At 40.8% G+C, this 17,661-nt stretch overlaps 1 protein-coding gene across 1 annotated transcript in view; it reads left to right on the top strand.

Moving 5' to 3' along the window:
- Positions 1-12,344, top strand: part of SLC22A15 (solute carrier family 22 member 15) — a 102,002-nt gene extending 89,658 nt beyond the window's left edge. The window contains exons 9-12 of the mRNA XM_055584625.1: positions 3,970-4,090; positions 5,593-5,665; positions 8,282-8,470; positions 9,012-12,344. Of these exons, the coding sequence (XP_055440600.1) occupies positions 3,970-4,090; positions 5,593-5,665; positions 8,282-8,470; positions 9,012-9,101 (473 nt within the window). The 3' untranslated portion in view covers positions 9,102-12,344. The remainder of the gene's footprint in view (positions 1-3,969; positions 4,091-5,592; positions 5,666-8,281; positions 8,471-9,011) is intronic.
- The last annotated feature ends 5,317 nt before the right edge of the window (positions 12,345-17,661 follow it).

Here is a 17,661-nt window from a genome sequence, read left to right as displayed (position 1 = left end):
TCAAGTTCTCCCCACATCAATCTATCTTCAGCACAATCCCAGTAAAATATTTATCAGGCTTCTTTTTGTTGATACATATTGACAAGTTAATACTAAAATTTCTATGGAAATTCAAATTATATCCAAAATAAATTTTATCAAGAAAAATTAAGTTGGAGGATTTTATCCAACCTGATTTTGAAACTTATTACAAATTTGTGTTAATCAAGACAACATGGGGGATTCCCTGGTGGTCCAGTGGTTAAGATTTAGCCCTTTCTCTTCAGTAGCCAGGGTTCAACCCCTGGTTGGGGAACTAAGATCCCACAAACTACAGAGTGTGGCCTAAAAACAAGAAAAAGAAAAAACAAACAGTAAGTATGGTATTGGCATAAGAGTGAATGTATAGGACTTCCTATATACCCAGTGGTAGCAGAAGCATAGATCCACGAAAGGACTTTGATAAAAATGTTCATAGTATATAATAGTTCCCAAATGCGCCCCAGCTGAGGAATGGATAAACAAATTGTGTTATATCCATACAATGAATTACTCACCAACAACAAAGGAAGGCGTTACAACCTTCTGATACATGCAGGGTCGTGGATGAATTTCAGAAGCATTAGAGCTCTCTGATAGATTTTTAACATATTCACAAAATAGATTTTTAGCATATTCACAAATAGTAGAAATTTACTGTAATCACCCAGTGAATTAAGTGGATGATAAAGTTGAACTTTTACTCTTTGGGTCAGTGCAATGTGACTAGAATATACTGAGATGTGTATTCTGGTGACCCCAACGGACTCTGAGAAAACTTCAGAGAACTAGTTCTGAAAATGACATCCTTAGTAGCTACATCATTGGAATTAAAGCCTTTTAAGTTCATTACTTTGAAGGATATAAGTGTTTTGAAAATTCTCTGTTTTTTCCCTCACAAAGATAATTGAGCTTAATTTTTCCTTTTAAAACACTCTTTTTTCTCAACAGTCACTTTGAACATTCATAAATAGCCAATAATATATTATTTCATTTTTGGATAAAGAACCAAGGTCAGAAATCCAGGGAACCAGCCCAGTGGCTGCAAAGCCTACCTCATCATTGACTCATGACCAACAGCCCAGCAGCTCCACAGGGAAAAGGCTAAGAAATCATTTTGTAGTAATCAGAGCTGTCTCAAATTGACATGGGCTGCTTTGGGGAAAGTGAGCTTCTCCACGTTCAAGTGGCCACTGCAGACTCCATCGGCAAGAACATAGAGGGGAAGTTTCAAGCAGCAGATGAGGTGTCGGGCTGATGGGAGCACTCTGTGGGTATGTGGCTGGAGCCGGGCTCCCCAGATGAACCGTGGCTGAAAGTGTCCTGAACCTTGCCAGGGAGATGTCTTTCAGCTTGGGATCTTGTGGGTGTTTAGATGTTGCCTTCTGTGACATATTATTTGAATTTAATTTTCAGGATGACAATCCCTTAACCTGTTTTAAAGATGTTGTAGAATGTCTCCAGCCCTGTTCTGAAAGATGCCATCCTGTGTGGGTTGAAAACAGTCCCAAAGATCATTTGCAATCAAGCAAATGTGCACATTTCTGTTTGCTTCAGTGCCACTCAAGACACTTCCTGACTCCCCCGGTTTCCTGAAAAATCACTGATGAATTTAATTTGCCCTCATTATTGGTTTACTTGAATTTTTTATATATCAAAGTCCAGTCCTATACCTTGAACATGATTGTTTTTCCAGAAGCAAGCACCTCATTGCTTGAAATAATATATTCCGTACTTAAAATCACTGACCTAGTCTTCCAAATAGCCTGGCAGAAGAGAAGCAGGCCCCAGATGGTCGAGTTTGGCAGTGCTGGGCCACTGCATTCAGAACATCATCTTTAGAAGGCCATCTTTAAAGCAGATGAAGATTTATTTCATAGTCAAGCTGGGAATGTGAAACTTGTATTTTGGAATGGGGTATATTATGTGCCTCCCTCTTCAGATGTTGAGAGAGCATGAACACAGATGCTCTTCACTTAAACTAATCCCTGTCATAGTCTTTACACTTATCCATTCATTAAATATTTAGTGAGCACCTCCGTGCATCAGACTGTGGGAGGTGCCAAGAGGGAAACAGATACAAACAAAGCCTTAGCCTCAGAGAAGTCAAAATATATTTGGGGCAGCAAACTGGAAAAGTAAGCAACTACAAGAGAGTGTCTGAAACATGCCAGTTGCGTGGACTGGGGAATAGGGGCCATGAAAGTCAAGGGCAGGAGAGGATATTGCCTTTGAGTTATTTAAGGGAAGAGTGGTTTTGATGAACCACGTATGCAGTCCCAAGGAAGGGACAGACATGTTCTATTACACAGAAATGTCAAGGAGAATGAGAAGCAATTACTTTGGTGATCAGGACATTGCTGTTGACCTTCAAGAATAGGAGTTTCAGGAGAGGATGGTAATGGAAGCCACATTGTAGCGAGTCATAAGGCAGATGCATTTGAGGAAAGGGAGGGTCAGTCACTCAGGTCAGTCACTCATTGGAGATGTTTGATTGTGAAGTGAGGAAAAGTGCAATAGAGCCGGTGAGAATTTTTGGTAATTTTGTAGAAGGAGAAATGTGTTATTTTGAAGGTGGAGGCTAGTGGGTTGCTGAAGGGAAGAGGTTAAATATTTTTGAGGAATAATTACATTGTAAGATCCCAGAGAAGATAGTATTAATAAAAAGAAAGAACCACTGGACAATTGATAGCTTTTTAGATAGGGAAATGAACTGGCATAAACTGTATTTTTGCATTGTGTGTTTAAAAAAAAAGGTTACATTAGGAAACTCAAATATCATTATTGATTAGTAATCCAAGTAAGGAGTTGGGGAGGAGGAAGGATGAAAAGTAGTTCCATATTTAAAATCTTGTTCTTTAAGGAACATTAATGTGTATCTTCTGGTAATAGTTTAGTGGGATTATTCCTTATCTTTGCAATGGAATGCCAAGGAATACAAACTGAAGATCGGAGTTTGGGGGAATTTACTCCTCTCATGTATCAGGGCTTCTCATGCTAATGAGCCTTTTACATCATTGGTTGTTGAATGAGGTTGGGAAGAAAGGAGAGGCAGGTAATACCCATATAGGTAGAACTTTCGACTTCTGTGACGCTTGCTTGACTCCAGTACAGACGTTTTCAGGGAGCTCTGTCGTTCAGGAGTGAGTGCAGTTTTTTTGTTTTTTTTTTTAATCTAATTGACATATAGTTCATTTACAATGTTGTGTTCATTTCTGCTGTATAGCAAAGTGACTCAGTTATACATATATATTCTTCTTCACATTCTTTTCCATTGTGGTTTATCACAGGATATTGGATACAGCTCCCTGTGCTGTAGAGTAGGACCTTGTTGTTTATCCATCCTCTGTGTAATTGTCTGCATCCGCTAATCCCTAACATGGCTGGGAGACTGAGGACACACACAGTCCCAAACTCCCAGGTTTTCCCTCCCCCACCCCCATCCCCGGAAACCACAAGTCTGTTCTCTATATGTGAGTCTGGTTTTGTTTTGTAGGTATGTTCATTTGTGTCATATTTTAGATTCCACATATAAGTGACATCATATGGTATTCGTCTTTGTCTGATTTAGTATGATCGTCTCTAGGTCCACCCTTATGGCTGCAAATGGCATTTTTTATGACAAAGTAATATTACATTGTATATGTAAACACACACATATATATATCTTCTTTATCCATTCATCTGTCAATGGACATTTAAGTTGGGTAGGTTTAATCACCCATCATGATAGCCACTGTGAAAGATTTCCTGGGGCTAGTCAAAATGCTGAGAAATATTTTTTTGTGCCGTTTGTGATGACTAAACCCTTTGCACGTGTGTCTAGTTATACGACCGCTTTGCTACTTGAGATCACCATGAATGTCTCTTACTCCTTCAGAATTAAGTGTGTCATTCAGAGGGATTTTTCTCCACCGAAGACCTCACAGGTATGGCACTTGTCTTCCTCAGACACAGGTGTGTTTGCAGTGGTGAACAGCCATTCCTTGTCCCTGCTGGGAAAGCTGGCCATCAGCGCTGCCTTCAACATTGTGTACATCTACACCTCGGAGCTATACCCCACAGTCATCAGGTACGCCTTGCCCTCAGCCTCCGTCTTCACATTTCCTGCATTTTGTTGTAGATTTTTGCATTGACAGAGGCGTGGTCCTCACTTCTAGGGCACAGCTGGTGGGGGCCAGGAGCAAGGCAGTAAGCAGTCATGAACCCAGGGCCTGTGGAGGCTCAGTCTTGCCCTACTAGCTGAGGAAAATGTTGCTTTATCTTTGGCTGAATTCCCTGTCCATCTTGTGAGAGAATTACTCTGCACTAAGTGTATCCCATCACCCGAATAGCGCTCGTATGTTGTTTTTATTTCAGTCACTTGAGTGACTCAGACACCCCTCCCTCCTGTGTCAGGCACACAGTGGACCAGAGAACAAGGTCCCTGTTATCATAGAATCTGTATTTTAGCACAAAATATACATATTTCAAAAGAGATAATCCTTTATAGTTATAAGTGAATATTATATTTACATGTTAAAAGTAGTTTTTAATGAGAAGGACATGCTTATATCAAAAATAACATATTCAAAAACAAACCAAGAAAAGCCTCAACATATTTCTTTCCAAGTTTCCCCTCATAAAATAAGTTTGAAAACAAGAAACCAAACCTAATTTGAAGGGCAGAGATGCAGCTTAGTCTTTGCAGAACTGGCTCTGTGTGCTGGGTCTTGGTTCCCTATTTAGCATTTTCCCAATCTTTTTTGAGGATCATTCCAAGTGGATCCTTCTGTTTCTCTCATCCATGCAAGAAGACTAATGGTTCTGTCTACCTTTTTCCCAGTAAGAGATCAGATCTCCTGCAATTGGCTTGTCATTCCCTGGTTATTCCCAGAAACTGCTTTCTCTAGCTATTCCCTATAAAACTAGGATGGCCATTTGGTTCCAAACTGGGACACTTTTCAGAGTGAAAGTGGACTTGTTAACAATTCAGCTGGAATAACAGGGTGCTGTATGATCACACTACTTATAATCATTATCATTTTCATTTCCTCTCCCCTCCTTAATACCCACACTCCCAAAAAGGTAATGTTCTTGGTTTCCTGAGAAAATATGTTCAGCCAGTTCCTATATATATGCCTGATCCTTCTGTAGCTAATTAGTTGACTTTAAAAGACTTTTCAGGCCATAAAGCCTTGGCTTTTCTTTGACTATTTGAACTAATAGGAGACCTAAAACATGAGAACATTTAACAAGAAATATTCACATGCTCATTTTTTCACCAGCCTCTGTAGCTGCACTGTCCAACCTTGCATGTGGCTATGTAAGTTTAAATCAATTAAAAGTTCAGTTCCTCATTCTCACATTGAGCATTGAGTAGCTGCATGTGTCTGGGGGCTTCCATATTGGACAGGGAACTTACAGAACATTTTCAGCATCATAGAAAATTCTAATGGGCAGTATTGCTTATAGTATCCTGTACTTCCACTTTGGGATTTGTTATTCTGAGCCCACTATCCCTTAGAGCCTTAAAATTGTCCCCCTAGAACTTACTGGTTTTTTGTTTTTTTTTTTTTTTCTTATACCTTACAGGAATGTTGGGCTTGGAACTTGCTCCATGTTCTCCCGAGTTGGTGGGATCATTGCTCCCTTCATCCCCTCACTGGTTGGTTTGTACCTCCTAGTTTTGTTTTTCTCGATTCTCTGCTTTGTAAATGTTTGTGCTCTTGAGTAGAAAGAGGCAGCAAGCAGCTGCTACTGAAGATCAGCCGATGCAAATGTGAAACTTGTGCCTTTTAGATTAAGGATCTGTCAGTGCAGATGGACCCCTCCCAGGGATTGCCTGTGTTCATTGCAGTCAGCTAATGCCACCCTGAACCTTCCTGTCCCTATTTGTAAGTTAGCAGATTAGTGAGCATTTCTGAAGTTTCTGTTGTGTGCTGGGCTCTGTGCTAAGCCTCTTCTATACATCATCTCATGCAGTCTTCACCATAACCTTATGTGCTAGGCATTGGTACCCTGTATTAATAATGAGGAGAACAAAGCACACCACTTGGAAAAGAAAGTTACAAGAGGAATGTGTGAAAGGGAGATATGAATAGTGTAAATTCCATCCCATCTTCAAGTGTCCATGTTCTGCGAAAGATCCCATGGAGCCCCCCGGGCACGTCACTGTTGGTCTTCTCTAGGACTTTCCCAGCCAAGACTTGTTGAAACGTGACTAGGTTTGATGTGAGGCTGTGAGCCTGTTCTATAGACAACCACTCATCACTCAGGCTACGACTCACCATGCCCTACTATAGGGTATTTCTGAAGTGCCATTGTAGCCTTTTCTTTTCTTGAGGAAGCAAGATATACTTCCTTTTTCTGAGTATCTCTGTTACTGAGTCCAAGCTCTCTCTGCTTGCTGAGTGACAGGCCAGTTAACCACTATGTCTCAACAGAACCATCTTGTCAGAGTCTGAATGCTAGGTTCTTTCATAGAACACAGAGTCAGAGGAGATGAAGAAATAAAATAAAAAGGCCATTAATCTTGCAAATATCTCCCAGAATGGCCAGCCTGGAGAGGGGATGTGTTAATCTCTTCTTTCTTGCAGCAGTTCACAAGTGGCCAGGGTCAGATTACCTTTCTGTGAGTTGAACGATGGCACTTTAACCCTCAAGCATGGTTCTTTGTGTGCTGCGTGCGTGCTAAGTTGCTTCAGTCGTGTCTGACTCTTTGCCACCCTATGGACCATAGCCCACCAGGCTTCTCTGTCCTTGGATTTCTCCAGGCAAGAACACTGGAGTGAGTAGCCATCCCCTTCTCCAGGGGATCTTCCCGACTCAGGGATCGAACCTGTGTCTCTTATGTCTCCTGCATTGGCAGGCAGGTTCCTTACCACTAGCGCCGCCTGAGAAGCCCAAGGTTCCCTGAGGCAGGCCATTATGTATGATTATAATGACAAAAGCAATGAAAAGCAAGTCAAAGAAGCAGATCCAACATGCAGTAAGAATTGACTCTTCCCTGAAACATCTCTCCATGTTTCACACTCAATTTTAGATCATAAGACCCTTCTTACAGGTCTTACTAGTTCCAGTCTGCAAAATGTGTCCAACATTAGGTGTTTATCATTACAGATGCCCTGTTTTGGATGGCTGTCCTAGAACGTTATAAAACCCAACATGGTGTTTCCCCCTGAGTCCGGCTAAGTTGAGAAGAGGCGAGTGTTGCCCTTGGTTCAATCACACACCTGCAGTGTGGTCACGTGTGTGCATGCAGAGGGCCGGAGTCCCCCTCCCCTCCTCCCCATGCCTCCCTCTCCTCCCCCTTCATGTCATCACCTTTGAAAAATCAGGAAAAGATGACCAAAGCAGACATTCTAACTAGCCACAGAATTTAGAAGCCCAAACCAGAGAGGACAAAACTAGGTGGTTCCCATGCAGGAATTTAGGAATGATAATCAGTTCAGGAATCTCCTGGAGCCCAGTCCTGCAAGGACCATAATGTTATCTTTGAAATGATATATTTGTATTTAAATTTTCCTGAGAATGTCTTTTGGATCAGCCTGCTAGCATATCAAAACCACACGTGTAGGTTTCTCTAGGCTTTTCTCTTCCTTTTCAGGGTGTTCAGTTCAGATGCTCAGTCGTGTCCGACTCTTTGCGACTCCATGCGACTCCATGCAGCACGCCGGGCTTCCCTGTCCATCACCAACTCCCGGAGTTTACTCAAACTCATGTCCATTGAACAGCAAGGAGATCCAACCAGTCCATCCTAAAGGAAATCAGTCCTGAATATTTAAGGGTGTTTACACCTTTAACCCCCAAGCCTCTCAGTTCTGGTGCTTAGGGAATCAGTACTCGTGTATGAGACTGTTTGGCCAGTTCCAGGGTTGGGAACTTCAGAAGTTCATTTGCAGTGTTGCCTGCATGTGGAGGTCACCGTGTCACAGGCCACTCGCCTCAAGTGGGAGCTGAGTGTCTGGCTCACCCTGGCCATGTGTCTACGCTGCCCCCACCCCACAGCCCCCACCCGAGCATAAAACAGTCTGCTGCTTCTACTCCACAGCCAGCAGTCCTTTTTATCTGCTCAGTTGCATCGCTGTGCCTGAGGACTGGCTCTGGTTTCCCCAGGTAATTCTCTATAGGAAGAGAAGGAAGGCTGCGTGGTGTATTCTAGTGGGAAAGCAGGACCTGGACAGTAAGCGTGGCAGGTCCTTAGTCATGAGTGCTGATGTCATCTGCCAGGAAACTAACGCTGAGCTTTTGTTTGTTTTCATTCTGCTCCCTGTCCCCACAGAAGTATGTGCAGTGGTCTTTACCCTTCATTGTCTTCGGAGCCACAGGGCTGACCTCAGGCCTCCTGAGTTTATTATTGCCAGAAACCCTTAACAGCCCATTGCTGGAGACATTTTCTGACCTTCAAGTATACTCATATCGGAGGCTAGGGGAGGAAGCATTATCCTTACAGACCTTGGATCCCCCTCAGGTATGACACAATTGTTCTTATCATTCTGCTTTACTCCATGATGACAGTTTTGGGGGTAATGAAAAGAAAGAATGTCTGGTTAGAGTAATGTGTGTGTGCTCAGTCCCATGGGCTTTTCAGCCCCACAGGCTGTAGCCTGCCAGGCTCCTCTGTTTCTCAGGCAAGAATACTGGGATTTCTCAGGCAACAATACTGGAGTGGGTTGCCTTTTCCTTCTCCAGGGGATTTTCCCAACCCAGGAATCCAACCTGCATCTCCTACATTGGCAGGCAAATTCTTTACCACTGGGCCACCTGGAAAGCCACCTGGTTAGAGTAATAGAACTGAGCAAAAATTCTGGAAAACAAAGGTGGGATCTAATTGCAGCTGATTTTCAGGGAAATAAAGATGATTCCTTAGCTTTCTTAGAACACTTTAGGGACTAATTCTTAGGGGAATAAATATCATCAGAGTACCTTTGTCAGTTGAATGCTAGACAGTAATTTAATTTTAGAGATGTCATGACACCATTTCCCTGCCCGTTTCTTCTCTCCTGCTTTAGTCTGTGGACAAGGAGAGCCCTTTAGGGAGCGAGAGTGACGAAGAGGAAGAGTTTTACGATGCGGATGAGGAGACTCAGATGATCAAGTGAGGAGACTCAGATGATCAAGTGAGGAGTCCCAGGTTCCTCCTCAGAAGCAGAGGGTCATCTTCCATGCCTCTGTCAAGCGCAGGTGCTCCTGGGAAATTGCAGAGAGCTATGGAAAGAAAGGCTTGAACAAACAGAAGGTACTCAGAGTGGCCTGATGTTTTATAGGCACCCAAGGAAGTTGGAGAAGAGATTTCCATGAACAGGACATCACTGCTTTGAGTGAAAAGCTATTAACTTGCCTACAGTTGAGATATAGTGCAGAATCATGACCTTTGGCCAGATTGCTCAATTCTGCATGCCAGAGTGGTAAGCTCAGTTGTTTCTAGAAGTTTGATTATGTTGCCGTTCAACTTCATTGTGACCTAAAGGCAAATATGTAAAATTTCTTCTCACCATTAAGATGGAATCTGTGTACCAGATTTGACATCTGCCTGTCTCGATTGCTCCTCACCAAGAATCTTTGGAGGCAAGTTGATGTTAGCATTCCATTCATTTTTGTGCCAGAAGAAAAGCATTGAGAGATCGTTTGTGTGACCTGAGGCCCTCCAGCTTTACCCCAAGAGATGAAATCTGGGCCCACAGCTTGGCCCCTGGTTCAGTGACTGGTTCCAGCTCCTCCTGTTAGTCCGACAGATGACCCACTAGAAAAATCCAGCTGCACCAAAGTAATGTTCAGAGTCCAAGGTGTGGCTGCACTCCCGCCCCCCACCCCCAGCAGCTCTCTCTGATACTCAAATTTCCATCTCAGATTCTAGACCAGCAAAACTTCCAAACATGCCCAGTAAATGATGACGTTTTATAGAGGGGAAGGGCAGTTAAAAAGTGACATGTTGAGCCCTTTTGTTGAGCCCTTGGATGTTTGAAGGGGAGAAAACAGATGCCATTTTCAATAAGGAAGAAAAGAAAATTACCTTTCCCAATTTTCTGTTTGCTTTGTCTTCAGTGTTGTGCAAGGAGGAACTTGGGCAACCTTTAAGGACTGGAACTCACTTAGTCCTAGGTCAGTCCCAGCCTGTTTAGTTTAGCTAGAATGGAAGGCACAGGAGTTTCCTAGGAAATGTTGGTTTTTGTTAAATACCACCAGCTTTCAAATAAAATCAGTTGTACTCTGCTTCCTCAAATCATGTGCCGGAAGTGTTTCCTGTGAACTCCAGTGTTATCTCAAAAAGAAGTGTTATCTTGGAGTCAACAAGCTTGGACAGCATTGCTTTAGGTCAGTTTCCAAACTGGGACCGTTTCCGTGTTTTCAGAATTTCCATTTCTGCTAATCTCTTGGAGAAAAAGAAATTTCATTAGAAATAGAAGTCATCACTGTGTCTGTGTCTGGAAATCTTGGAGGACTCACCTCGAATCGGCTCCAACCCTCTCCTGTCTTCTTCCACTTACTTTTTGGTTTATACTAGCCTGTACCTTTGCATTTGTTACAGTGTTTTATATCCTTCATGCCCTTATGTATTGGGCTTTTTATAAATAGGAAGCATCTCTACTACTGTTTATTTCTCTCCACTGTGCCCAGAACACACTATGTATTGCTGTTTCTAGCCATCAAGGAAGTTGTAGAACTCCTGCCAGTATCGCTTTTGTCCATCACAGGCAAATCTGCCCCAAACCCCCAGACTGTGGAATCTTGGCATCTTTCTCTGGGAGATGGAGACCCTGCCCACCATCAAGAGAAGAAGAAAGGAAGAACTTACAAGGACACTTAGAAGCTCTTTGTTGTGATGTTAAATGGAAAACAACAAGCTAACGTTTGGTCGTTCTTGGCTGGTTGTCAGCCTCTTTGCATTATAAGAGTAGTGACCCCATTATCAAAAAGTGCGGAATCGAGAAGGTAAAAAAATGTAGACTCAACACCCAGAGTCAGCCAGTGTTGTGGCTTTGTTCTCTTTGAAGACCAACTGGTAACCCATCTTTTTTGTTGGCACTGGGGTTCCCTCTGCCTCTGACTAGATAAATAAGGATTCCATTAGTTCTGTCCCTGAGTATTCTCTTTTTCCAACTCTAGATAGAAGAAGGGAGGGAAGGAAACACAGTTTGAACACATGTTGCTAAGGCTGGACTACCAGCTGCTCGTGTCAGGTGTGTGTCACTAGATTTCTTTAGTGCTTCTTTCTTGATGGTCTTTTGGCAACGTTTAATAATTTGCCTTTTATAAAAACAGATTTTTTTTTTTCCTTTTGGTGTTAACTGTTGAAAAATAGTGATTGTGGAGATTGTGCACATGAGTACATTTGTGTTGATTAAATTATTGGAAAACTCTTAATTTATAGATAACATACGTGGTTTGTTCAGATGATTTGTAAAAGGTTTCCTTTTAAATGTCTGTATTGTATTCAAAATTAAATTTCTTTTCTCCAGAAAAACAACAAGAAAAATGTAAGACACATGAGAAATCCCAGGGCTTCCAGCGTCTAAGGTCTTATCAACAGCTTGTCCAGAACTTAAGCACCACACGGATGTCTTGAAAGAAACTGTGCTATAGTTTTCTGATCAGTGGGTTAAAAACCACTGCCCATTGAAAATGCAGTATCTGTCATTTGGCTGTTTTCAAGTGATAACAGACATTCTTTAGTATCTAAAAATAAAGAAAAAAACACAAATACAATAAGTAAGAAGCAAATAAATGTTCCTGGGACACTGCCCAAGTAAATTTGATCCGGACAAGTATTTTTATAGAGGTCAAATTGATAAAGATACTTCTAATAGATTTATATTCTTAACAAAAACATTGCAATAATTCTCTCTACTAAACCAGAATTAGAATGCAGCTTTCTAATAGAATTGACTCCTCCATTACAATTTTTTATTAGCTCATTAGTTCTTAAATTGGATATCTATATTTTTTATTAGATAATTAGTTCTTAAATTGGACATCTATAAAGGATTTTTTTCAGTAAATAAAATGCAGTGTTTTTGGCTTCTTGTGAATTTGATAGAGAATTGTAAAACATAGGCTTTTTCTTTTGTTCTTACAGAATATGTCAGGGTGTATACAGTAGCATCTTTGACAAATGGAACAAATATAGAATATGCTAGAAACTATGGGTGGTTTGTGGGACAGGGGCTATAGCAAGTTTAAGGAGTTGGTGGAAACAGAAGATAACTGTAAAAATATATCTAGGAGAAAAATGCAAAGATAGGGCATGGTTAGAAAATTTATCTGTGTAGTATATTAGACCTTATGGTTATCTCAATAGATGTTCTTAGTTGCTCAGTTGTGTCTGACTCTTTGCGACTCCATGGACTGTAGCCCACTAGACTCCTCTGTCCATGGGGATTCTCCAGGTAAGAATTCTGGAGTGGGTTGCCATGCCCTCCTCCAGGGAATCTTCCCATCCCAGGGATTGAACCGAGGTCTCCCACATTGCAGGCAGATTCTTTACCATCTGAGCCACCAAGGAAGCCCATCTCAATAGATACATGAAGATTATTTGACAAAATTCAACACCTATTTAAAATAAAAGCTACTAGCAGACAAGGAATAAAAGGAAACTTCCTTCTCAAGATAAGGGGTATTGTAGTACATAAGGTTAATTGGGACATAAGATCTCATCACCTTCCCAGAACTTTGGCCTTCAGACTTTATTGATAATGACCACAATAACAAATGGATTCTTTCTCTTCCCTCTTCTTCTACCTCTTTCTAATCTCTGTCTCTGTTTCTATTTCTCTTTCTTCTTGCCTTACAAATGCCTACTAGATGAAAATATTTAAAATGCATTAAAATATGTATATAAAACTTTCATGAAACATGTTTATTCTTAAGATAGCTTATATTCTGTCCCATTTTGTTTTTTAAAATGCCATTTGTGATCCCCTAAACCAATTCCCACTCTAGTGCTCTTGCCTGGAAAATCCCATGCTCGGAGGAGCCTGGTAGGCTGCCATCCATGGGGTCGCACAGAGTTGGACACGACTGAAGCAACTTAGCAGCAGCCGCAGCAGCAAACCAATTTCATGACCTACTATAACATAAAAATCCATGGTTCTTCTCTTGTACTTCTTGTACTGCAGAGGCTTTAAAGCTAAGATGTACATTTCCCAAACACCCTTTGCAGCTAGGCTTCTAGGTGCAATTAAGTTTCCATCACTCAGATTCAGATGGAATTGAGAATGTGGGAGTAAGGTGGAGGCCGTACTTGTGGTGGATCATTTTTTCCTACTGGGGTCTACAAAGATGGAGGCATTTGGTTTTGCTGAGGCAGTTTCAGCAGAAATGTTGACAGTCAGGGGCAATACATATTAAAACCTTAATAAGATTTTTTTTTTTTACACAGAACCTGGAAAAATAACTCTAGTTAAGGAAAAGTAAAGATTCAAAAATACTCAACAATCCCAAAAATATAAGACAGGCAAGAGACTTGACTTCCCAGATATTAAAACAAAGCTATGGTATGAGTGTAGCAATAGATAAGCAGATCAGTAAAACATAATAGAAATCTCAGAACAAGACAAAGGATATATAACAGTTTGGCATTTTCTGAAGATGGTATGACAACTCAGTGGGGAAAAAAACTGAACTATTCAGTTATTGTTGAGCAACTATTGGGTTTCCATATCAAAAAATAAAATAAAATTACACCCTTTCTACACACCATAACAAAAATTCCAAATCAATTGAAGAACTTAATGGAAAAAGGCAGAACTTAAAAAAAAAAATTATAAAATGATATAGGAGAATGTTCTTATGACCTTGAGGGATAGATGGATTTTTCAGACAGAAAGTAAAAATCACAAATCATTTTTAAGAAGATAGGTTGATATGTTTCACTAAGTCTAAATGTAAAACTTCTTTCTATATGACTAGACACACCACAAAATTAAAAGCAAAGCAATAGACTAGGAAAAGAATATTGGCAACTTCTGTGAAAGACAAAGATCAGTATCCAGAATGTAGAAAGAATTAGTGCTGATCAAAAAGAAAAATAGGGAGGAAGCTTATAAAATATATTTTTAGGTAACTTACAGCCTCACTAGAGGATCAGAGAAATGCAAATTGAAACAATGTTAAGTTATTCAAAATCTATTAGATTGGAAGAAAAGAAGAGTTCTAAAACAACGTTTTGAAGATACAAAGAAGAAGGAATTTCTCTACATTCTGATAGAAGTATAAATTTACTTATCAACTAGATTGTCAATAGCCAGTGAAGTTGAAAAATTTAAACATTCTGTGACACAGAGATTCTACTTCTGTATCTATTAATATGTCATGGAAGAGTTTTCAGATATTTTGAAGGAAACCGTTTCACGCCGTGCCACACATAGTACACAAACCTACATATACACATCCATATGTACATATATACCACCAATAACTTTCTATAAAATAATGCCATTACTAAATGCATTGCACTGTATTTTCTACGCTATTATATTTTACTTTAAAATGGAAAGAATATTGGTGAAGACACACAAAAGTGATTTTACAATTTATAAGCAAATAAAAGCATGCAGTTGCAAGAAGTGAAGCATAATACCTTTCATATTTACCTTAGTACTTGCCTAGTGTGCTTGTCTGCAAGTAGATATGTACAGAGATGTCCATTATAGTTGTAATGAAACAATGAAATTAAATACCTTCAGTAGGGAAATGTATAGATACCATTTTATATTCAGCAAATGGAATTAAACCTGGGACTTCTACGCACTGAGGTGGATGGATGTTCAATGTTGAATCAAATGTTAGCTAATCTTTTGTAGATCAAAGTTATTTTGTGGTTAACTTCTTTAGTGAGTGACAGGAATATTTGCCAGTTATTTAGGCCATACTTTACAGTCAAGACTGTTGATATTCTGTTGCAGAAATACAAGTCTCACTATTATTCCTACCCCAATGAAGAGTTATCCCCCTTCCCTCTACATCTGAATTTCTCTTGGAAAAGAGTTTGCATCTGTGAAAACATTTAGACCACTTCTCAACCCAGACCCTAGAGCTCTATAATATAAATCTTAGAAGAGATTAGTCATTTATTGAAAAACATCAGGGGCAGATGTAGCCAAATGAGTATTAAAATAACTTCAGTCTGGACCTTGCAGAACAATTGATTTTGAATAGACTAGATTCTGATGGAATTGCTTTGCTTCAAAATATAACTGGGTGAAATGATTGTGTAAGATAGGTAAAGATGCACACTCAACTTGGAGGTGAATTTAATAATAAATGAATGATTTACCAGTATGTGGGCAGAGCTTCCAGAAACCATAGAAGAGAAGGCAGTATGCAGAAGGAAGCCCATTGATACAGTCTACACAGGTCAGCCTCCTAGCCCCAGCACAGATTGAGGACGGGATCCACAGAGGTAACTGTTCAGCATGGGGAAGCATTTGAGAGTTGGTAATATTTGTCACATCAGATTAGGGTTTTTAAATGGTAGAAGCCAAGATATGCTTGCTGGTGATGATACAATAAATTCATTTGCTTCCTATAGGTACATTTCACCATGTATAGGGCGTTTGCTTTCCTATTTGCTATAGCAGGTGGCATGCATCCATCCAGTTATGTAGCAGGATCCAGTTATATGTGTGTGAATGTAACAGAAGAGGGACTGTAACAACAGCGATTCGCTTTCAAATAAAATTCTTCCCATACTATGTATTATCATTAATACAGTATATTGTAGTTTTCTCTGAATGTGTACTATAACCAAGAGAGAAGACAAAGAGTATTTTGCTTCTACAGGCAGAATAGCAGCAGAATACACTGGTGGTTAGGAAATGTCAATCAAACGAACTTTTCCATAAAGATTCCCAAGACTCCTTTAAAAAAAAAATTTATTTATTTATTTGTCTGTGTTGGGTCTTTGTCACTGCGTGGACTTTTCTCTGGTTGTGGTGAGCAGGTGCTACATTCTAGTTGCAATGCCCAAGCCTCTCACTGTATGGCCTCTCGTTGGGGAGTGGAGGGTCTAGGGCACACAGGCTTCAGTAGTGACAGCACATAGGCTCAGTAATTATGCCTCCCCAGGGCTTCCCTAGTAGCTCAGATGGTAAAGCATGTGACTGCAATGCAGGAGACCCGGGTTCGATCCCTGGGTTGGGAAGGTACCCTGGAGCAGGAAATGGCAACCCACTCCAGTATCCTTGCCTGGAAAATCCCACAGACAGAAGAGCCTGGCAGGCTGTACAGTCCATGGGGTCACAAAGAGTCGGACACGACTGAGCAACTAACACACACAGCTCTAGAGCACAGGCTCAGTAGTTGTGGCCCATGTGCTAGCTGCTCCATGGCATGTGGAATCTTCCCAAACCAGGGATGGAACCGATATCTCCTGCATCAGCCAGCAGATTCTTTACCACTGAGCCAGCAGGGAAGCCCCCAAGACCCTTTTTAGTTTACATAAGTAATTGGATGCTGTATTCGTTTCCTATTGCTACTGTAACAAAATATCATAAACTTTAGACAACATAGATTTATTCTATTACATATTTGGAAGTCAGGCGACAAAGTGAATTTTAAGGGGTTAGAATGAAGATGTCAGCAGGGCTGTTTCCCCCCCTGAGTTTTCCAGGGGAAATCCGTTCCTTTGTCTCCTGCAACTTCTAGACAGTGCAGCGTCCCTCAGGCCTGGCTCAGCACCCCAGCCTCTGCTCCTGTTGTCTAACATGGCCTTCTACTCACGCCAATCTTCTGCCTCCTTCTTATTAGTACCTCTGTGGCTACATCAGGCCCTCCCAGATAATTCCAATTCATCTCTCCATTTCAAGATCCTTATCTGCAAAGTCCCTTTTGCTGTAAAAGGTAACATTCACAGGTTCTGGTGATTAGCGTGTGAATATCTTTGGGGCCCAGCAGTCACCTTATTACAGGTGTCTTAAGTGTGTGTCACTGAAGTTTTCTAAGTGGACAGGACCTGCTGACATCATCAGTGTATACTTGTAAGTTTTATAGGAAAACCTAGTCATCATCAAGATAAGCTGTACTCAGACCATGGGTAACAGCCTAAAATCTACTTTTATTAATGAGTTTATAGACACACTTGGCTAAACCTGAAGTCTCCCAGTTATTGTTTGAAAGAATAAAGTGCTTACAAAAGAATTTAAACCTACTAAGACTTTGTCTCTGAGTTTTATTTGTTGCCGTGTCTTAACTTCCAGTAGTTTTCTTATCAAAAGCAATTGTTCTCTCTACCTTTGTTGTATATTCTTAAGCATTTTGTACTTTTCCATAATTATAGTATTTATTGTGTAATCTAATAAATGATTATGTCTTCCCTATTAAGCCATGAGCTGTATGAAAACAGGGTACATGTCTATCTTTTTTCCTACTAAATGCCCACCCATAGCACTGGACCCAGTGTGTTATTAGGCATTCAGGTACTTCTTTTTTATATTGGAGTATAGCCAATTATAGCCCAGGTGGCAAGAGTGGTAAAGAACCTGCCTGCCAGCACAGGAGATATAAGAGATGTGGGTTTGATCCCTGTGTTGGGAAGATCTCCTGGAGGAGGGCATGGCAACCCTCTCCAGTATTCTTGCCTGGAGAATTCCATGGACAGAGGAGCTGGTGGGTTATGGTCCATAGGGTGACAAAGTTGGATATGGCTGAAGCGACTTAGCACAC

Source organism: Bubalus kerabau, chromosome 6, assembly GCF_029407905.1.
Source record: "Bubalus kerabau isolate K-KA32 ecotype Philippines breed swamp buffalo chromosome 6, PCC_UOA_SB_1v2, whole genome shotgun sequence".
NCBI lineage: Eukaryota > Metazoa > Chordata > Mammalia > Artiodactyla > Bovidae > Bubalus > Bubalus kerabau.
This window is presented reverse-complemented; position numbering and strand designations above follow the sequence as displayed.